Source organism: Miniopterus schreibersii (genome assembly GCF_964146895.1).
Source record: "Miniopterus schreibersii genome assembly, chromosome: 7".
NCBI classification, from domain to species: domain Eukaryota; kingdom Metazoa; phylum Chordata; class Mammalia; order Chiroptera; family Miniopteridae; genus Miniopterus; species Miniopterus schreibersii.
In genome coordinates, this window is record NC_138108.1 from 63299423 (window position 1) to 63320198 (window position 20776).

The 20776-nt window shown below is 34.5% G+C and overlaps 1 protein-coding gene across 1 annotated transcript in view; it reads right to left on the reverse strand.

Annotated features, from left to right (window-relative positions):
* KYNU (kynureninase) overlaps positions 1–20776 on the reverse strand; it is a 90571-nt gene that overhangs the window by 20681 nt on the left and 49114 nt on the right. The window contains exons 9-10 of the mRNA XM_081142517.1: positions 15132–15230; positions 14266–14339 (exon numbers count right to left, since the gene is read on the reverse strand). Of these exons, the coding sequence (XP_080998643.1) occupies positions 14266–14339; positions 15132–15230 (173 nt within the window). The remainder of the gene's footprint in view (positions 1–14265; positions 14340–15131; positions 15231–20776) is intronic.

A 20776-nucleotide genomic window follows, 5' to 3' on the forward strand; every position in this document is an offset into this window, starting at 1 on the left:
GAGAAACAGAAGAAAATAACAACTCTTCATAGGTGCTATTTATACTATAATTCCCTAACAGCTAGTATAGTAAATGGGGTCAGATTACTCCAGAGCAGGAAAATGACATAATTTTCTATTTAACATGGCACTGAAGTCTAATATCTAGATGTGACAGTGATGTCATTGAATTCAGTGATCAAAGCAATTACTTGAAGAAAATATTCATCAAAATAACTAAGCAAATTATAAATACAAACTCTCTTCCTGCCCTGTAGCCATTAAAAAAGGGGGAAAGATATTCCATGTTTTATGTGCTTCAAAGACCTGGGGTCAGTAGTGGTTAATTGTTTCAGACTTTCACTGATTTTTCATACGATGTTTTTCTTCCTTTGCATCTGTATTCTGATATAAAGTATTAATAATTACCATGCTCTTTTAATCATTAGTACTATCTGTCTTCAATCTAAATGAAATTCTAAATGTTATTTCTTCTGGAAATAATTGCAACTTTTTAAAATTAATTGCTCTACACTCTGACTCGATAAAAAGAAATTTAATCATTTAATGGGGCATTATGACAAATGAATGACATTTTTATCTTATTAAAATTTATTTTTACCCATAACCCCTTGTGAAATAAAAATGTCTTTAGATCTCTTCTTTAATATCTGACATTTTTCAGGTTATTTAGATATTTTCATGAAAAGTAACATCAATGATGTATTTTAAACACAAGAGCCCATAGTAATATAACTCTTTCCATAACTATATTCAACATTTGAAAGATAGTTAATTTGAATAAAATGAGAAAAGAAAAAATTCTGCTTGCTAAAATAATATGTTAGAGAGATAAAGTGTTTTTCCCATATTATCTTTCAAATGATAGAAAGTAAATGTAAGCCCAGGTGATTTGACTCCTCAAACATTTAGCAAAGGTCTTGTAAAAAACAGTCAAAAAAATTTGATTTAGGGAAATGTAGATTTTTTTCCTGATTAGATTCTTGTAGTTATTTCAATAATTTTGAGAGCAACAAAAACAAATGTTAATTGAGTTTTGTTATGAGTAAGACATTGTTCTAAGCAATCACTTAATCTTCAAAATACTCCTATAAAGTAGATACTATTATTACCCTCTTTTCATAGATAGGGAAATTGAGGTTTCAAGACACTTTACAAATAGCTTAAGATAACACAGCTATTAGTCCATGAAGCCCAAATGTAGAATGACCAAAGGTATTCACAAAAAAATGCAAAATCACCTAGGGCAGATTTTTAAAAAATGAAACAAATTCTATAGCAGCAATATTCCCCAAATAACTTAAATAATGCACTTAGGCTTCTGAGTTGGCAAAATGCCAACCTAGATGACAGCCACATTCTTTATATATATACAATTTTTTTTCTGCCTTTAAAACAGTTCTTTTGACTTTCTCTAGTCTTTTATAACTTCTACATTCAGTTCCTCTTCTTCAAAATGTATGAATCTAGGCATTTAATTTAGGAAACTTAGGTAAGCATATCACTCATATATTATACCTTGAAGTTTTTACAAATGGATAGGGGGCTGTTTAAAGTCAAATAAAGAAATGATTATTTCATAAATTATTCACTCAAACTCAAAATACATCACAAAGAACCTAGGGAAAAGTTAAATTCATTTTAAGATTTCTACTACTTGGAACATGGGAAAGGTAAAATTAAAATACAATAGAAATATAGTCTAAATGAAATCTTGGCATGAATTCTATAAAACAAATATTTTAAAGTTAATGAAGTAAAATTAAAAACCGTTAAATTGGTTTATAATTAGCTATTATCACAACAAGCTCATAAATCATTCCTACAAACAGAATATGAGCAATAACAATTAAGATGCAATAGCATAGTACTGGGACTAGTAATTTGAATATTTTGCCATCAGAAGGTAAAAATCAAGCAGGGAGTTAAATTACTTAGACTGAAGATATTAACAGAATTTTGAGAAAAGGTATTGGAAGAGACTCGATAAATAATATAAAAGGGAAGATTTTAATATGCTTTATGTTCTTTGAACATCATAAATTTCCTAAAAGAAATTTCAAATAAGTGTTATCCAATGGAAAGCATCACTTATTTTAATGGCATCTTGAGGCAAGATATTCAGATTCGGTAAGAGAAAGCCACCGGGGACCCACTGAATGCGATTTGGATGCAAAGGTTTATGAAATGAAATATCCAAACTCTCCTTGATCTTCTTAATAAGCCTTTGGTGGCAGAATCTTCAGTGTAAATCCCTAAATATTTCATGCACTGAATTAATTTAACTTATTCTGCAAACCCCTTACCTCCTCTCACCTCGTATCTCACCAAAACTAAACAAAACAACTTACCCCACTTTTTTTACCTGTGTTAAGTAGGCAGTTCATTGTTAGAACAAAATCCAACATATAAAAAAATAAGATCACGATCTTTTCTAAGAAGGTGCAGTCGCATTAAACACTGCTTTCCTAAGGTCCTTTGACAATTTATCATTATACATTTAATAATTTAAGCTTGTGCTTAGGAATAAGAACTTGACTGGAACTAAGGTTTTTTTCTTTGACTGATCTTTTTTTTCCTGTTGCTCCTCCCTTCTCCTCTCTCTCTTTCTCTCTCTTAAGGTCACAATTTAGCACTAAATACAATTTCCGTACTGTTTTCGTGGCTTCAAAAATGTGTTCAGTCAGACAAACTGTTATAATATTGCAGAAACATGGGACGTTTGGGGTACAACGTATTTGTTTATTCTCAAGCAAAATCTGTAAGAGCGATTGGGGATACTTCTGAACGTCTGTCATCTTGCATCCCAATGTCCCCTATAACCTAACCTCAGGAAAAACACAGTACTTAAAACCTTCATCAGATAATCATGTTTCACAAAATCAAACGTTCCACAAAATTGTTTATTTCAGAAAGTAATGGGAAATTTATTCAGAAAGTAAAGAGAAATGTATTCATCCACATAGACTTTATACATTCTTAACTTTCATAATAAAATCTTTGACAGTGAAGCTTTAAGAAACACATTGCGCACAGTACTTTTTCATACCCGAGAAAAGGAAAAAGATGAACAAGTTGTAGGAAAGTTTGTTACAAATGTGTCTGCATTTACTGTGCTTTACTGCTCCCACCTATTACAAAAAGGGGGCAGGAAAGAGGGTCACCAAAGTCTTCAAGACGGTCAATGACAAACAGAGTTAGGTCAAGTTGGTGTTAGATTCTGGGCTATTCCTACATCGATGCCCCTTATTCTGATATTCATTTGCATCATTTGAGAATCAGAGAGTTTAAAACCTGGAAGGGTACCTTAGAGATCCCCCAGGCCTAACCATTAACTTTTTCCCCATGAGCAAACCGAGACCTGATGCATTGAAGAGACCTATATTTGTATTCTTTTTTTTTTAATGTGTCTTTATTGATTTTAGAGAGAGGAAGGGAGAGGGAGAGAGATAGAAACATCAATGATGAGAGAGTCACTGATCAGCTGCCTCCTGCACGCCCCCCATTGGGGATGGAGCCCACAACCTGGGCAGGTGCCCTAACCGGGAATCGAACCGCAATCTCCTGGATCATAGGTCAATGCTCGACCGCTGAGCCACGCCCAGCCGGGCTATATTTGTATTCTTGTTCCACAGGAACTCTCAATGGTTCACCTTTGTCTTTAAGATAAAATCAAAACTCCTTACTTAGAATGCAAAGACTTCAATGTCCTGGCCACTGACTCGGATGCAGGTAAAAACTACCCTGCCTGGAACATCCCACCACTACCTCTTCCCCTTCAATCTGACCAAGAGTCAGGAGGACTTCTCCAGTCAGCTCAGATATTGTCTTCTCAGCAAAAATGTCTCTAACCTCTCTCTTTCTTTTCACTCCTCATACTGAACAGTAAGCTCCAGGACTTAGGGGATCATTTATGTCTATATCCCCAATGCTTTGCAGATTGCTTTGCCTGTAGTAGATGCTCAAGAAGTATTTTTTTAGTTAATAAATTAAATAAGTGTATGAGATTTGATTAATAATTTAACACCCTTTTGCCTAAATATCAAATTAATCTTTATTCTCACTTCCTTCTTGCCCACCTATCCAAACTTTTTTCTCTGTCCTCTCGATTCAGTCTCCTAGTAACTTTCTTCATCTCATTTGCATTACCATATTTTAGATATTGATGAGCGCAAACATTCCTTAACTGACATTCACATTTGTATTCTTAACCTCTTTTAGAGGGCTGCAACCTAGCCTTTAGAATAAATCCAGACCCTACAACTTCTCATCACCTCTCTGCTACTCTCCTGCCTTGAGTTGTTGTCACTTTTTACCTGCTTCCCATAATGGTTCCCCAGCAGGTCTCCCAAAGTCCACCCTTACCCTCATACAGCCTTTTCCCAACAAAGTCACCAGAGCGACACTTTAAAGTTGCTATGTCATGTCACTGTATAGCGAAATGGACAATGGATGCCAAGTCTTTATATTGCCTTATAAGGGCCCACATTTCTGGAACCCCTTCTTTCTCCAACTTCATCTACTAACCTCTACCTTGCTCAATCTATTTTAGCCATGGGGGCCTCCTTGATGTTCCTTAAATACTCAAGACACAATCCTATTCTTGTGCCCTTTGATAAAATATTCCCTCTCCTTGGAACTCTCTTTAACAGATAATTTCTTGGTTATCTCCATCTCCTTCACCTGCATTTTATTTTCCCAATGTGGGATTTTTTTCTGAATACCTTTTTAGTACTGCAGGTTGCCAATGATCCCACATAGGGTATTCCTATGCCTACTCACCCCCCTCACCCAATTTTTCCAAGTGTCCATAGGACTTATCAAGTTCAAACATATTATTTAATTTGCTCATTATGTGTATAGTCTGTCTTTCCTTGTTGGAATGTAAACTCTATGAAAGCAGGGATCTTCACTTTCCATTTTCTTTTATACCAAACACTTTAAAAATTGTCTGGAATATAACAGATACTCAATAAATATTTTTTAATGAGTGCAAATATAGTACAGAGGTATTTTGTAGCTTTTCCTTCAAAGATTAGAAGTCTAAATTCTTCCACAATGTTCAGTGAAAATATTAAGTTATTTTTATGAACAATTACAGACTTTTCTTGCCCTTACTTTTAGTTTGTTCCATGTTTCATTCATCTATCATCAGCAACAGTGTCTCTTCTGGCCTCCTTTGACAGTCTTTTCTAACCTATCAATCTAATTTAGATGACCAAATGCAAACAAGGATGGGTTGAGTATCATAAAACTCTACCTTCAGGGAAGTAAGATCAGTTTGGTAAGATTTGGGCATGGTTGCATGGGAACATAAGTCTCCCTGTCAAGTTCTGAAGCCATCCCTCACAGCAGGGCATTCATATCGCTGAAGTACCCTGCAGAGTGAGAAGAAAGGCTTAGGAAACAGAAACACAATCGCTACAGTTCAAGTCAGTATTGGAATTCAAAAATAACAGTAGTTCAGGCATGTACAGGGAAGGTGGAGTTAGTGCGCAGGAGGACAAGAGAAAGCGGTAGATATAAACTATAACAAGGAGCCTCCCAATAAACTCAACTACAAAATGAGACAAAAAGCAAGGAGAGTCTAAATTCAAGCGGTTGGTGACCAACAAGTTTGTAGGAAATATAAGAGCATGGCTAAGTGAAAGGAGCGGATTCAAAGGTGCTAATAACTAATAAAAGTCTTGAAAAAGACAAAATAGGTTGCTTCAGCCCATAAATTGTACATTCATCCCTTGATACCAGCAACCTGTCCCAGCTTATGACTATTGTAAGGCTTGAAATGGCCATGACATTACAATGTCAAATAGGATATCACTAATTTAAACTAAGTAAAGAAATTCAATTCCTATTATCTAAAACATAATAATTTATTCACAATTTATCTACTCTGTTCTAAGTCAAGTGATTTAATACCACTCTGGAAAATAGTTTGAGGTGGTATTGCAAAGTTCCATTCCTTTTCCTAGTATTTGCCCTCTCTTCTGTAAATATTGCTAAGAGTTCTCCAGTTGTTTCTGTTACATGTTCAATTATATCTTCAAATCTTACTCAACAGAAGGCTTGCTCAAATACAGCCAGTGAGCTAAGAGCACGATAAGCATAGTTATTAAAAAAATACTTCCTGATATTATGAGTTTTAGTTAATGAAAATTATTTCCTGAAGTTTCAGAATAATGTGTTGTCCTTACAAGAGCCAAGTCAATATTTTCTTGGTGTGAAAGCTTTATTAACAGATAAAGTCTTTGCAAATTTCTTGAATATACTTTCTTAAAGTATATTATTATTTTTTTAAATATTGGTTTATAATACTTTGAGGAAGTATTGATGCTAAAAGCACAAAAACAGAGGGAATACATCTGAATTTAGGACTTTAGAAAGAATTATTTGCCATGTTGATTGAAATACTTATGAAGGATTTTTTAAGTTGTCTGCAGCTAGTTTTCATGGATATATTTGGTCTTTGTAGAAGCATATGGAAATTCATATTTAATTTGACAGTATTTTGCAAATCATACCCCTTCAGAATAACTTACAAAGTAGAAACACTTCCATATGTTAAAAAACAGTTTGTCTATTATGTTGAGAGTAAAGAAAGAGCTATATATTCAACAACAAAATTTTAAAAATATTTTCTTAAGCATCATGGATTATGGAAGTGAAAAAAAAGATCAAAAGGGCAATGTCTTTGTACTCATGAAATTTAAAATTAATTTATTATCAATTTTTCAAGCAGGCCCCTTTAAAAATAAGAAAAAGCCAAATGGCCATTTCCTGCCTAATTGCCATGGATGTACCACATCTTCTGTGACCTTGACCAGAGCTTGTTGAAGAGGGATTCACTTGGGAACCAAGGCAAGCTATCTATCCATGAACTGGTCATAATGAAGACAAACCTCAACTTTAAAGAAAAGGGTAAGTCCTAGCCAATTAAATCTCCTTTGGAGTGGAGTAAAAAGTGAACCAAGAGAAACTGAATGAGATGAGTTCAGACCTTTTTCTGAGCAATGTTTTACACATGTTCCTGTGGTGTGTGAAGTTAGCCCACCTCAGCCTTGGAGGCTCCAGCACCCAGTGGGGTCTTTGTGCAAAGAGCAGCTCTCCATGCTGCTCCACACAACATGTGTCATTGCACCATGAATCTTTTGGCAATCATAAAGCGCCAGATGGATGCATGTATTTTCTCAGCAAGAACAAATAAAAGTTTACATAGCTCTTCCTGGTTAATATTTTTTTTAAAAAAACTGCACATTTCAAAGGCTGCTTTAAGGATAAAACTTGAAGCAATTAAAACAAGACCTGAAGCCCTTTGAAAAGTTTTACTTTTTGTGTCTTAAAGGTTCAATGACCTCATATATATTCAGAGACAGTAGGTTGCAATTTTACAAGAGAAAATAAATTTTGAGGTTTCAAAGACTTCAGTTTTCCCAAATTAATGATTATGTCATCATTTTCTGAGAGTAGTGATTTTCAAGCAACAGTAGCTTTATCTTTCTGTACTGAAAATTACTATTTCAACCTTCTTTTATAAGCCACAATTACTTTATCTCTTAAGTTGAAAAAGTCAGATTATGTGCTATATTTTTTAACTGTGATCACTCCTCAGTGCATAAACATTTTTTTTTATGATCACAGCTTAAATTCACCACATGTGACAATTATCTGGACAATTCTGCATAGTAAAAATTGTCACTCCAAGTAGATGAGGGATCCTTCAGAGTTATTGATCTAAATGGTTTCCAAATGAAAATAAGTGTAGGTTATATGTCATGATTCCAGAGATGAGGTTTTTTTTAATCAACTTGCCTTCTTTTGGAATCCTTACAGTGAGAATCTGGGGACTAGGAGTTCCAACAGGTATAATCTACCCCATGAGTGTGGCTTTGGAATTGAGAGCATGAAGCAAAGTCAATTTTACCACTGTTTATGATTTTTAAATATTTCAGAATGGAGATAAAGAACAATTTTATGATAAAAGGCAGACTGTTACAAGTTCAGTCAATAACTTAGATTCCATAAAAATTTTAGTGAAGAGCATAAAAAGGAAAAGATCATTTGACATATCCCTCTAAGAAATGTCATTTAAGTAAGTCGTCTTTATACTTCCTTAAATTTATGAAACTAATGAAGGGAAACCGCTCTCATAGGCAACAATTTCAGTTTTCAGAATAAGAGGGTAAATTTACTCACTTAGTTAACATTGCATTCCAATTTGTAAAGGATTCATATCTGTAAGTCTCCCTATGGCCATGCTCAGGATTTTCTGAAGCAGCTCTGAGTTAGTCATTTATCCCTCCTCTACTGCTATGGCAGTGTCTGAGACTTCACCTAGCATTCATTAAGAAGTTTCCTGTGGCATAGTTCTAAATTTTGTTAACTGTTACTTAAATCTATTTGACTATTGAAACAGTATCTGTCCATACAGAGTGTAAGATTTTAAAATTATAGGCAATATCTTATATTTATTTTCACCTATGAAAGTTTCTTGTACAAAGATATTTGTTGTTCATGTTTGTTATGTCTCCTTAATTCACTCAGAATTACTCTCCTTAAATGACAGAGCAGTGAATACCTTAGAAAGGACACTTTTGTTGGAATAAGTTAAAATGGAAGTTTCACAATGTTTCATTCCTGAGATTACAAAGTTACATGGATATATTAGAAGTCCTCATTATTTAATGACAAATAAAATATTAGAGGAAAAAAGCCTTTTAAAATAAATGAATTTTAAACCAGTAACCATACTTTTATAGTAATTAATGGGGGGGAAAATATTTGATTGAGATGCTCTTGGAAAAGAGTTTAAGCTCTGGTTGGGTAGCTCAGTTGGTTAGAGCGTCATCTGATATGCCAAGGTTGTGAGTTCAATCCCCCATCAGGGCACATACAAGAATCAATCAATGAATGCATAAATAAATGGAACAAGAGATTGATGTCTCTCTCTCTCTCTCTCTCCTCTCCTCCTTTCTCTCTCCCTCTAAAATCAATAAATTAAAAAAAAAGTTTAACATTATGTAAAAATTTAAACTTAATAATTTTGATAATATATATTACAATTATAATATGCTAATTATGAAAAAGAATAAATAATAAATCTAGTTTTGATTTTTTGGTGTATTTGACAAATATAATGATAGTGAAATATAATCTCTTTTATATTACATTTAACTTTTTCAGCATGACAGTAAAGATGGTGATTTCTACAAAAAATTTTGAAGCATTTGTTTCCTTTTAATCCCTGATGTTCAAGTCATATGTTTTTGAAGTACCGTGACTAATTTCCTCTACTTCATCTGTTAATGGTTCTAACTGACAGATTCTTATTGTTCATGATTTTGTGATTCAGCAGTTCTTTATAGTATCATTTGCATCATGAAATCCTGAATCTCTTGAAATATTTTACTTTACAATCCATTTCATTATATTTTCATTATTTTATTTGATATTTATAACATTCTGTAATCAGCAAGAGACCAAGTATTTTTTATAGTAATTTATAGAGATAGATGCTAATACTAACTGGGTAAAGGTGTAAAGTAAGGGTTAATTTTATAAGTGGATAGTTCATTAGTGAATATTTCCTATCTTTGCTTTCCTATATTACCATGTATCTTTGGGGACTGAGGTAATGCTTTGATAATCAAACTCTTGCTGTTTGTAATCAGATGAAAATAAACATTAAAAAGTAAGCAAGTGGTAATGCTAGAAATGGAAATTGGTATCCTCTACAAATGCTTACTGTTGAAGTCAAGTCTGTGGATGAGATACCCCTGGGCAAGAGGACCAAGGGTTGAGTCATTGAGAAAATCCTTGTAAAATATAGAAGAGTAACCACATACATCAGAACAGAAGAAAGAGAAAATGGTACCCTGGCAGCTTAGGGCTGTGGGAGGTAAACATTAATGACATAGGAGATGGCCAAGTATATCTAATATGCCTGAGAGGTCAAGAAGTTGTGGCTGAGAAGTCATCCATGTTAATACTGAACACCTAACTCCAGTCACAGGCTAAATAGGTAGAACAGAGGCCTTGAGACGTCTAGGCCATATTTCAACTAGAGATTCTGTGAAAACTGTCACTTTGAAATCTCCAGATATTGGTCTATCCCAATTGAAAGTACCTAGAGTCTTGTGAATTTACACACCTTGCTACCTCCACCTACACTTCTTTGTTTTTCTCGGTCTTTAACAAGGAGACCTTATGCAGGTACTAGACAAGGATGTGATCATTAGCAAGTCAGAAAAGATCACTGAGGAACCAAAACAAGGTTGAGATGACAGAGAAGTTTGGGGCTATGGCATTCTCAAGCACTGTCTGCAGAAGTATGGGGAATCAAATATATTGTCAGCATTGCCCCAAACAAAGGTGCTCTCTCCATGTAACATTAATTATAAAGTTGGACCAAGAATGGCATAAGATTATCTTTTATTAAATCTTTCTGCTAAAATTTTGATGCTTACTTTTCTCTTTTCTCAGGCTTTCCTAAATATTGCTTGATTTGCCTTTTTTTTTTCAAGTTGCCAAATGATAACAATAAACTACATTTCTGAGTTGTAAAATTTACCCTAGCCACACACTGAAGTCAGTCAGCCTCTTTGGCTGGTTCTTTTTAACCTGCAAGTTGCTTATGACATTAAAGGAGATGACTCCAGCTCTTTATAAAGTTTTTAAAATGTCATCTCTATATAAAGCCTTCAATCAAACACCTCTAGATGATTATAGAAATGTGTTGGCATGATTTCAAACTCCAGCATTTTCATCAAAATGATCATTAGGCCCCATTCTTGGTCACTTAGGAAGAGATGTAATTAGTACATGGGAGCATTGGAAAGTTTGTTATGCCAGTATGGAAAGTGAGGAACAGAAGTTTTTTAATATGTGTGATGTCATTGGACAGGGTAAAAAAGTAAATGATAGAAGGAATCTTAATAGCTCATAGGATCCACTCCTATATTCATGCTAGAGTCTCTCAGAAAAAAGGAGGAGGGGATGGTGGGATCTTTAATTGCAGCCTATGGGCTCTTACAGAAGAAATTTTTATGGGCTTCAGAAATCTTGGAAGTCAGTAAAATCAAAGGTTAAGGATTGATCTAAAGTGTACCAGAAAACGCAACTTTATCAAAGTAAAACTAAAAATTCAAAGGTATTTAGGTACCTTTTTAGTGATACAGTTCTGATTGTTAAATTCTTATAACTGAAAGTATTCCCCTCCATATCTCAGAGCAATAATTACTGACTTTACAGACTGAAGAGAAGTCAGCCTTCAAGGAAAAAAGTACAAGATGGTATTTACTTACCAGCAGTCTTAATTTAGTATAATTCTTAGCTACATACGAGGTTTAGCACAGGACACTCGAATGAGAAAAAGGAATGAAAAACTTGGAAAAGGTCCAATTCCAGTTGAAAATAACAGCTTGAGTTATGATGCTTCATGCAGTGGGTTGACTCTGACCTCTATGCATTCTCTCTGTTGACAAAATGTTCTTGGAAAAAGTCATAGGTCATGGAGACTTTTGTTCTTCGGTTTTGAACAATGGCCAAAATTCTTATTTAAACAAAAAAAAAGGAAGTGAAATATTTTGGTAGAGATGTAATTTACCAGTTGTTAATGGAAACGTCATTTAAAAGATATCTTAAAATTATATACTGAATATTACACTTCCAGAGTGCAGGGTCACATATCCTGGGATCCACTCTCTACACCAGGTGGGCCATAATACCCTTCTTTCCCAGTCCTGATGAACAGGTGTGCCTGCTGTTTAACCATGCATCTAGAATACCTCTCACTTTAACTTCTTAAATGATATGAAAGAAAATAACATATATATATATACATATATATATACATATATGTTAAAAATACTTAGTAAGGAGTGAAAGACTCAACCAGGAAAAGAAACGTTATTTAGATACTATTTATTTGAAATAACATGGTTAGCCACTAGATGTCACCTTTTTTTAAGCAACAAAATTTGCAACAGCAATATCAGTTACATTTCTTTTAGGGTATAAGTTGGCACCATTGGAATTAGCCACTCAGAGGTCATATAAAAGCAGCTTTAACACACAAACAAACAACAACAACCAGGGTTTCCTCTAAGGAGGGCTTCATGAGTCAAGCCTGATTTGTATTTTGTCAGTCTCCAAAGCCATATAGTTAAAATGAAATGCTAGTTAATAAAGTATGATTTTTTAAAAAGTTAAAAGCATGACAAATATAAAATGAATATGCATAAAGATCCCGTTCACTCATTAATTAGTGAGGAAGCCAGTAAGGTGTAAGGCTGGTACAAGAGAGAATCAAGGAATGGAAACTTACACAGTGTGTTAAAGGCGTGCTGAAATGAACTTGGTGACAGGCACAAAATGTATAAAGTCTTAAAGGTCAGAAACATAATGTCTAGGGTTATGTTTTGTGCTTGAGAGAGATGATCTCTACTAGGCCGAAGTCTACAACTTAAACATGTAATTTCACGATGAGACAACAAAGTCCTCAGCCTGTATGTGTGGATCACATACAACGCTTTAAGTGGCTGTGCTTAGTGCTTTACACGCATCATCCCATTTAATTCTTACAATAACTGACTACAAGGTAGATGCTGATGCCGTCTTTAGTGAGAGGCTAGAACAGAACACTGAGATGTCAAGGCCCATTCCTCAGGTCATGGACCAGCGAGTGGTCAAGCAGGCATGCGAACCTGGTCTGCCTAGATGGTCTTTCTCCTGGGAAAATAGACTTAACAATGACAGCATCTAGGCAATATCGGGCTTCTACAACATGACCCACAGGCGAGCACATGACAACCCCTTCACCCTCTCCTCTCTCCGCCCATCAAGAACAAATGATTAGGACAAATAATGGTAAAAAAAAAAAAAAAAAAAAATTGTCTTTACTTTTTTTTAAAAGATCTTTTTATTGATTTTTAGAGAGAGAGGAAGGAAGAGGGAGAGAGAAAAAGAAACACTGATGTGAGAGTGAAACATCGGTTGGCTGCTTCCTGCACATCCCCGACTGGGGACCCAGCCCCAGGCATCTGGGAATGGAACCAGCAACCTTTTGGTGCACAGGACAACACCCAACCAACTGAGCTACACTGGCCAGGGCTGGTGAAAGGTATCTCAAGTGCAAGAGACTGATGTTGTAAGACCTGAGTTTAACTGTTAACACTTGCATTCTCTAGAATTTGTGTAGAATAAGCTTATCACACACCCCTGCCACAGGGAGAAATCTAAGGTACTAACAATCATTAGAGTAGGATGTCTACCTGTCTAGAGAAAATGCTCTATTTAATTTTAAAACTTTAAAATCTTGAAGAAATTTAGACATGATTAAATGAACTATAGAAGATTATCTTAAATGTCTAAGATTCATATCCATAGAACCTCAGAATTGCGAGGAGCTCCAAGCTTTATTACTAATTCAGCTTCAACTCTTGAAAAGATTGTAGCACTCAGCCAGTGGCTGGGAAGATTTAGAAAAGTAATCAAATATTATCATGTTACCTATTAAAAGTCTAGACAGTCTCCTGACCACACATGATCTGATACAACTGTGAAAGTGTTATTTTTTCTCCAAGAATATTATTTATTCAGCTCTACAGATAAAAGTAAAAGGAACACTGTGAGTTTCCCAGTCAAATAAAAACGTGTCAATGTGTTGGTGTATCACATTTGCATTTACACTTGCTCTAAAGAATGAAGAAAGTTATATAAAATAAAAAAGCACTACTTTTTATGTAGTCAGTCTGCTGTTTAGTGTTCAGCTTCTTCATTTTTCATGGGTTATAAAGTCGTTCAGGACAGAAGGTATTCCTTACAAGATCATCATATTATGTTTCTAACTTTAGAGGTAGATGTGATTTTAATAATAAAACACCACGTTTAAGGCTCTATTTTGCACATCTCTGGTTGCCTTTGATTTAATCGTCAATGTGAGAAATCAGAACTTTTCTGAAGTCTAATTTTTGAAAAAAAATTAAGTAGTCTCTTTGTATTAAACCATCTGCTCTACATGATTACAGGGACTCTTTGTTAGCATTGAAGCTTCTCTTTTTGTGATTAAATTTCTTGTTCAACCAATTGAACTCTTTGGAAAGCATTTATTTCTGATAAAGCACATCACTGTTAATACAGTAGTTAAATGATTGTAATCAATCTAGATTCTTAATGGATAGCATCTTAAAGGATTCATGTAAATTTAGCATATTATTAATGCAAATTAATTTATTCATCACCAAAGAAGACTCTAAAGATGGTACTCACGCAGGTTTAATTGTATGGGCATGCTTTTCATGGACAAAGGCACCAGCCAGACCTCCTGCTCCTGAATTTAAATACTGGATTGAAAATAAATTGAATTATATGGGTTTATCTGAATATGACAAAGATAAACAATATGATCAGACCTTTTTTTTGTTAAAAAAAACAATTTTTGACCAGTTCAAAACATGATTATTTTAGCAACCATAATAAAACAGAATTTTGGGGAACCTTGTTCAAAGAAAAATAAATGAAACATAGAATTTTAATTAAGAAAAGAATAAAAAGCCATTATTTTTTTGGTCAAATTTTGTCCCAACTAGTAGATAACAGTTCCACTCAAGTCAATCTAATTTCAAAGCTCATTAATTTCAATTGTCACAAAAATATTTAAGTAATAATAAAAGTATCATATTTTTAAAATATCTAAATTAAAATTGGTTTCATTTCTATGCTCCCTGTCAAATTGTCTTTACATGTCAGTACCAATTTGATTCCATAAGAATTATATTACACATGTAGAAATTTCACAACATATTTTTTTTTAAAAATCCCCCAAACTAAAACCAATCCATTTAAATTAATTTTTAAGTGTGGAGTTTTTTGTTCATTTTTTTCATAACCTCCTGACTTTTATAGCAGCCAGGGAATTGAAGGAATAAGTACTCTATAGTGGATGAAAGCGTCAAAATGTAATTATCATGCTATTCTATTATAAGGCTCTATAATTAACTAAAATCAGCAAATATACTAATAAAAGAAATGGAGAGAGTAATTTGAACAGTTAAAATGGGTCGCCTATCCAGTGTTTTGATTAGGTTAATGTTAATGCAGAATAAAAGGATGTAAATATATTAACCAGTTTGTACCTTATAGGAGCACCAGCAGGCAAAATCTACTCCCCAGTCGTGCAAGTGGAGCTCAACATTTCCAATCGTATGCGCTAGATCAAAGCCAACAAAACAACCCTGGGGGAGAACATGATAACACGTTTTACATTTGCTTAATCATTAGAAATAGCAAGTACAAGTATCTTTAAGAAAATCTTCGACAAACAGCAGTAACATAAATGCGGTTTATCCTTTGGTGCAGTGGCCCACTAAGCGTGAGTCACAAAACCGTGGGCGTTCCCAAAACCCTTTTGGGTCAAAACAGTTTTCATAATAGCAAGACATTTTTTGGCTTCTTCACTGGGTTTATATTTGCAATGATAGTGCAGAAAAAGCAGTGATGGGCAAAACTACTGGCACCTTAGCATAAATCAAGGCAATGGCACCAAACTGACTAGCAGTCATTGCATATCAAAGCCATTCAGTTGCAAGGGGAGGGAAAGAGATAATTTTACTTAAAAATCTCCTTGATAAATCTGTAAAAATGATGAATTTGTATTCAATCTCTAAACCTAAATTTTCATACTTTAAGGTTTAATGTGGGAAGTGTGCATAAAATATTTGATCACATTCTGAAGTAAGGTGGTTGTCTCAAAGTAATGCACATATGTGCCTCGTTGAGTTGGAATCTGAACTAGCCACTTTTACTTGATGAAGAACCATATTTCCTCCATGGAAGAGAAACTGATAGACAATAGTAGGAATTGTATGAGTCTCTCAATTCAAGGAAAACAACTCACAGTATTTGTTTCCAATAAAAATAAAAATAAAAAGCTGCTAAGAGAAATTAACACTTTGAAAAACTTGCATTCACTTTTATGAATATGACCACTTCGCAGGATTTAAAGATATTTCTGATGAGCTTAGTAATGATATATAATTTTAGAATAGCACATAACGAAATATGTAAGCAATTGGAAAATATTCATAGCTCAGTGAAAATATTCATAGCTCAGTGAACCAAATGACCAACACTCGATGTTACATATCATGGATAAAATATCCATTCAAAATGCAAAATCAACCAATGGATTTTAATGTGACGAAGTACAGAAAATTCAGTAATTCTGTTTCATGTTCCACACTACAACTCCCAAGAAGTTCTCACTTGTCAACTTCTGGTGCAGTATGAAAAAATATTCACTATTAAACTACTTCTGCTTTTTCGGAATATATATCTGCATGAGGACTAATTTTCTTATTATTCTTCACAAAGAAAAAAAAAAAATAACCAGAAGACTGAATGCAGAAGCAGATGAAAACAAATAACAACAACACAGCTGTCTTCTATTAATCCAAAGAGTAAAGGGATTTGTCAAATATACGACATTACTATTTTTTGCTAAAATATATTTTTAAAAGTATAGGTTTTTCCCAACAATATATAACTTACATTAATATGTACTTGGGATTGTTGTTACTATTCTAAAATAAATAAATGTATTTTAAAATTGTTTTAGTTACACATACGGTAAATATAAATAGATATAATAATAATATTAAAAAACTTTTTGAGGTCCTCTATGATTTTTTTTTAAAAAGTTTATTTATTTATTTTTAAAAAATATATCTTTATTGATTGCAGAGAGAGGAAGGGAGTGGGAGAGAGAGAGAGAGAAATATCAATGGTGAGAGTCACTCATTGATCTGCTGCCTCCTGAAACGCCCCTTACTGGAGATTGAGCCCTGCAACCCAGCATGGGCCCGGACCAGGAATCCAACCTCGATCTCCTGGATCATAGGACAATACTCAACCACTGAGCCATGCTGGCCAGGCAAGGTCCTCTACAATTTTTAAGAATGAAAAAGCTTTGCATTACTAAAGAGTTTGAGAACTGTTGCTGTAGTGTGTCCTACTAAACTGAAAGGATTAAAATAAGTTTTCAATTTATCACTTATTCCCAGATCATGTCCATATTGAGTTTAACCAATTCAAGCATATACATATTGTGGTAAATTGCCTTAACAGTTCCAATTTTTTGTCCCTTCTTGTATTCATATCCTTTGCCATGTAACTTTTCAGTTCCTCCCACTGTGGGCAGGGTTCAATTCTCTGCCACTTGGCTCAGCCAGGTGAGTGGTTTTGCCCACGGGGATGTTAGCACATGGAATACAAGCAGAATCCCTACAGCACGTGAGTGGCTGGGCTTGCTCTCTCTTGCCTTCTGCCATCTCTGTGGGAAGGACTAGCTTGTGCCACCCTGCTGGCCCAAATGAAAGATGAAAAAAATGTCGATCAGAATCATTCTTAGTAAGCCCAGCCTGGATCTGCTGGTCTCCTCACTCTCCCTTATTTAGCTAAAGAAACGTGAGTGAGCTCAGCTGACACTAGCGGGATTCCTGAGATCAAGTCCTGCCTCAATCAGCTGACAAAAAGGTGACTGTAGGGGTTGAAAAGAAAGATGACTGTAGGGGTTGAAAAGGAGTCCCCCCAAGATGTGCCTCAGTGGTATGCAGATTACTTTGAGCTAAGGACAACTTAAGCAGTAGGCTCAAGAGAAACTTCTGCCCCTTCTCTTAATTACCTAAAAAAGTAAATTGAATTAGGAGTTTTGGCCATAATAAGAGATGATCAGAGATAACTTCTTCTGACCCACCAATAGGGCAGAGCAAACTTCTATTTACTAAACACCTGTTCTTCTTGCCGTCCTGCAATGATCCATTGAAGCTTCCCAGGTGCATTACCGTATCCCTAGACCAGGACATCTCATGTACCCATGTTCCCTTCCTATCTCTGAGCCAACTCTGCATGTATCTCTCATGGAAGCAGGGTTCCCATACATATGTATGTATTAATTTTGGTTATTTTCTCTTGCTAATCTGTCTCATGTTTATTTGATTATTAATCCAGAGGAAATGTTGTTCCTCACCCACTCAGCCCATAAACATAATGATGTTTTTGACTCTACGCAGTGTCCTCCTTATATTTGAACCCTTAACAGCTTCTTATTGTCTGACATTATTCTGTCTTGTTATTTACTTGCATGACTTCAAGTGTTTTGTATGTCTGCCTAGTAGAAGTCAACGTTTTAGAAGCAAATCCTTCCAGAAGGACAGCTTGGGTTAGTGAATTTATATTATCCAAACTGTACCCAAGTAATAACTTTCTAATTCAGTGGCTATCAAAACCACTTAGCTTTCTGCATATCAAAATCCTAAGTTTTACTTAGAGAATATAGTGATTCATTCCACACTAAAACAACTTTGTACCTGAACATGAATTAAAAAGAAAAAAGCAGCTGATTATTAAATGGATGTGACAGTTCACTTTGCAAAAAAGGTTTTACCTCTCAATTCTTCCATTGTTAGTTTACTACATGCACATATAATATAACATTCTCAAAACTTTAAATTTCCTGCAACTTTGAAAAAACATCTGTCAATCGAGGTTTTTGAAGGAAATAATTGCAGAGGGATCAATTTTAGATTGTTCTAAATCTTCTTAAGAATAAGTAAACCCAAACTGCAATTATAGGTGCTCTCCCTAGAGGAGAGTTTACAAACTATGACCTATTTTTAATAAATAAAGTTATATTTGAGCACAACCCTCTCATTTGTTTCAATATTGTCTATGGCTGCTTTTGCATATGAATTGAGTAGTTGCAAAGAGACCATATGGCTGACAAAATCTAAAATATTTACTATCCCACCTGCTGCAGAAAAGATTTTCTGACCCTTATCCTAGAGCTTAGTTTCTATTTTAAAAAACACACCTCAATATATTGAAGAATCAGTTAATTATAAACCTTGCTCATTATAATGTGGACAAAACTAGCATCTCAGAAAAAGTTTTTACTGGTAAAATATAACTAATGTTTAGGGGGGTTATTTGGGCTTTGTTTTTCACAAAATAAGCAATACATATAAAAATACAACAGATGCTCCATTTTAACATAAGATTTAGGAGTGATAGAAAAGAAATACATTTATTTTCTATCAAGATTTAGAGGTTTTTCAAGGCCTGGCTTTGCAGACTAACATTTTATTACAACTCAACTTTTCATAGATACGATTTTACAACTCAGTTTTTATTAGAAAACTCAAGAAATAGAAATCTCAGCACTTTTATTTTATTATCAATTATTTATAAAGAATGGCACAATGAGGAAGCCAGGAAACTTCCCCAACCTCTTCTAGTTATTAAAAGCCCTGTGGTTACATCTGTGACACCACATTAAAAAAAACCACCACTTACGGCTCCTACAATATGTTCTAATGCATGTACAATTCTTTCCCCATAGGTGGCATAAAACATAAATTATTAAAATATAACCCATTTTGATTAAAAGACTAGAAGATACAAACTTAAATGAGATTACCACAAAGTGATTTTACAGAAGTCTCACTAGATGGCAGCATCATAAAAATAAAGAACTCACCGTTCCCTAAAACCTCTCTACAGCTATCCAGTTAATATTTTTATTACATTACTTCAAAGAGCAATTAAAACAATATGAATTGGTGAAAACATAAACTCCACACTTGAGTACCTACTTCATGTACATTTTTAAATACACAATTAAAAAAAAATAGATTCTATTGAAATTACCCACAGGGCTCACACTTCGTATTGAGACAATCACATAGAAACATAGCAATGTTCAGCCACCTTGCTCTATCGTGAGTCCTCAGACTGTTGCAGTCGTCTTCTGATCACTCCAGCTACTTACAGCTGCTTTCCTCTCAGGAGCTTGCTAACTCACACATTTGATTGTAAGATTCGCAGCGTCCAGTCAAAGAACACCCCATTAACTTCACATTTTCTTTGGTATGGCTTTTAAATACATTTATGACTGGTCCTTTGCAACTCTCCTCTCTGGGGTGTCCCATACCTCCCTCCCTCTATGTGCATAAACCTTTCTCTGTTGCTAGGGTTATTCCTCTGTCTGAGTAGCTCAGATTTTGATCACAATATAACTTTTATGGAAGGATTCCTTGGCCAAACTCTCTCTCCTCTCTCATCTTACAATCCTGTTTGCACAGATATCTTGTAGCAATTTTCCAATTAATTTTCTACTATTTTTACACAATATAAACCCAAACCATTTTTGAATAAATATACGAATGAACAAATAATAAAATCATACAATTGTCAATAAATATTCTCTAAACTAATGTTAAATTATAAAAGAATATTATTTGAGGACCTTTGTTTCTGTTGTAACTTTATTGCGTAAGTTATTCAGACAGCATCTTTTAAAATAAAAAATTATGAACTAATAGTTTAAAAATGTTCAAAATTCCTCTCAATAAAACAAAGAATATCATGTGTTTTTGTTGTTGCCATCTTCTCTAGCAAAATACTAAACATACTTTAACCAGTAAACTATTGTACACAGGGTCTGTGCTGAGATTTCCAGGTGAGAGCTTACTGTCTCTCATTTGTACAGAGCACTGTTGCAGAAACTGGATTGACCCTTTCAGCCTGGCATTTGAAAAGTAGATAGTGATGAAACTGGCAAACCCAGAGATCAGAAATTGGAGGTGGGGAGCATGCAAGTATTTTGCTTATATAATTTAAACAGGTATGAGACAGAGCTGCCTGGCCAGTGTGACTCAGTGGTTGAGTATTGATCCATGAACCTGGAGGTCATGGTTTGATTCCTGCTCAGGGCACATGCCCA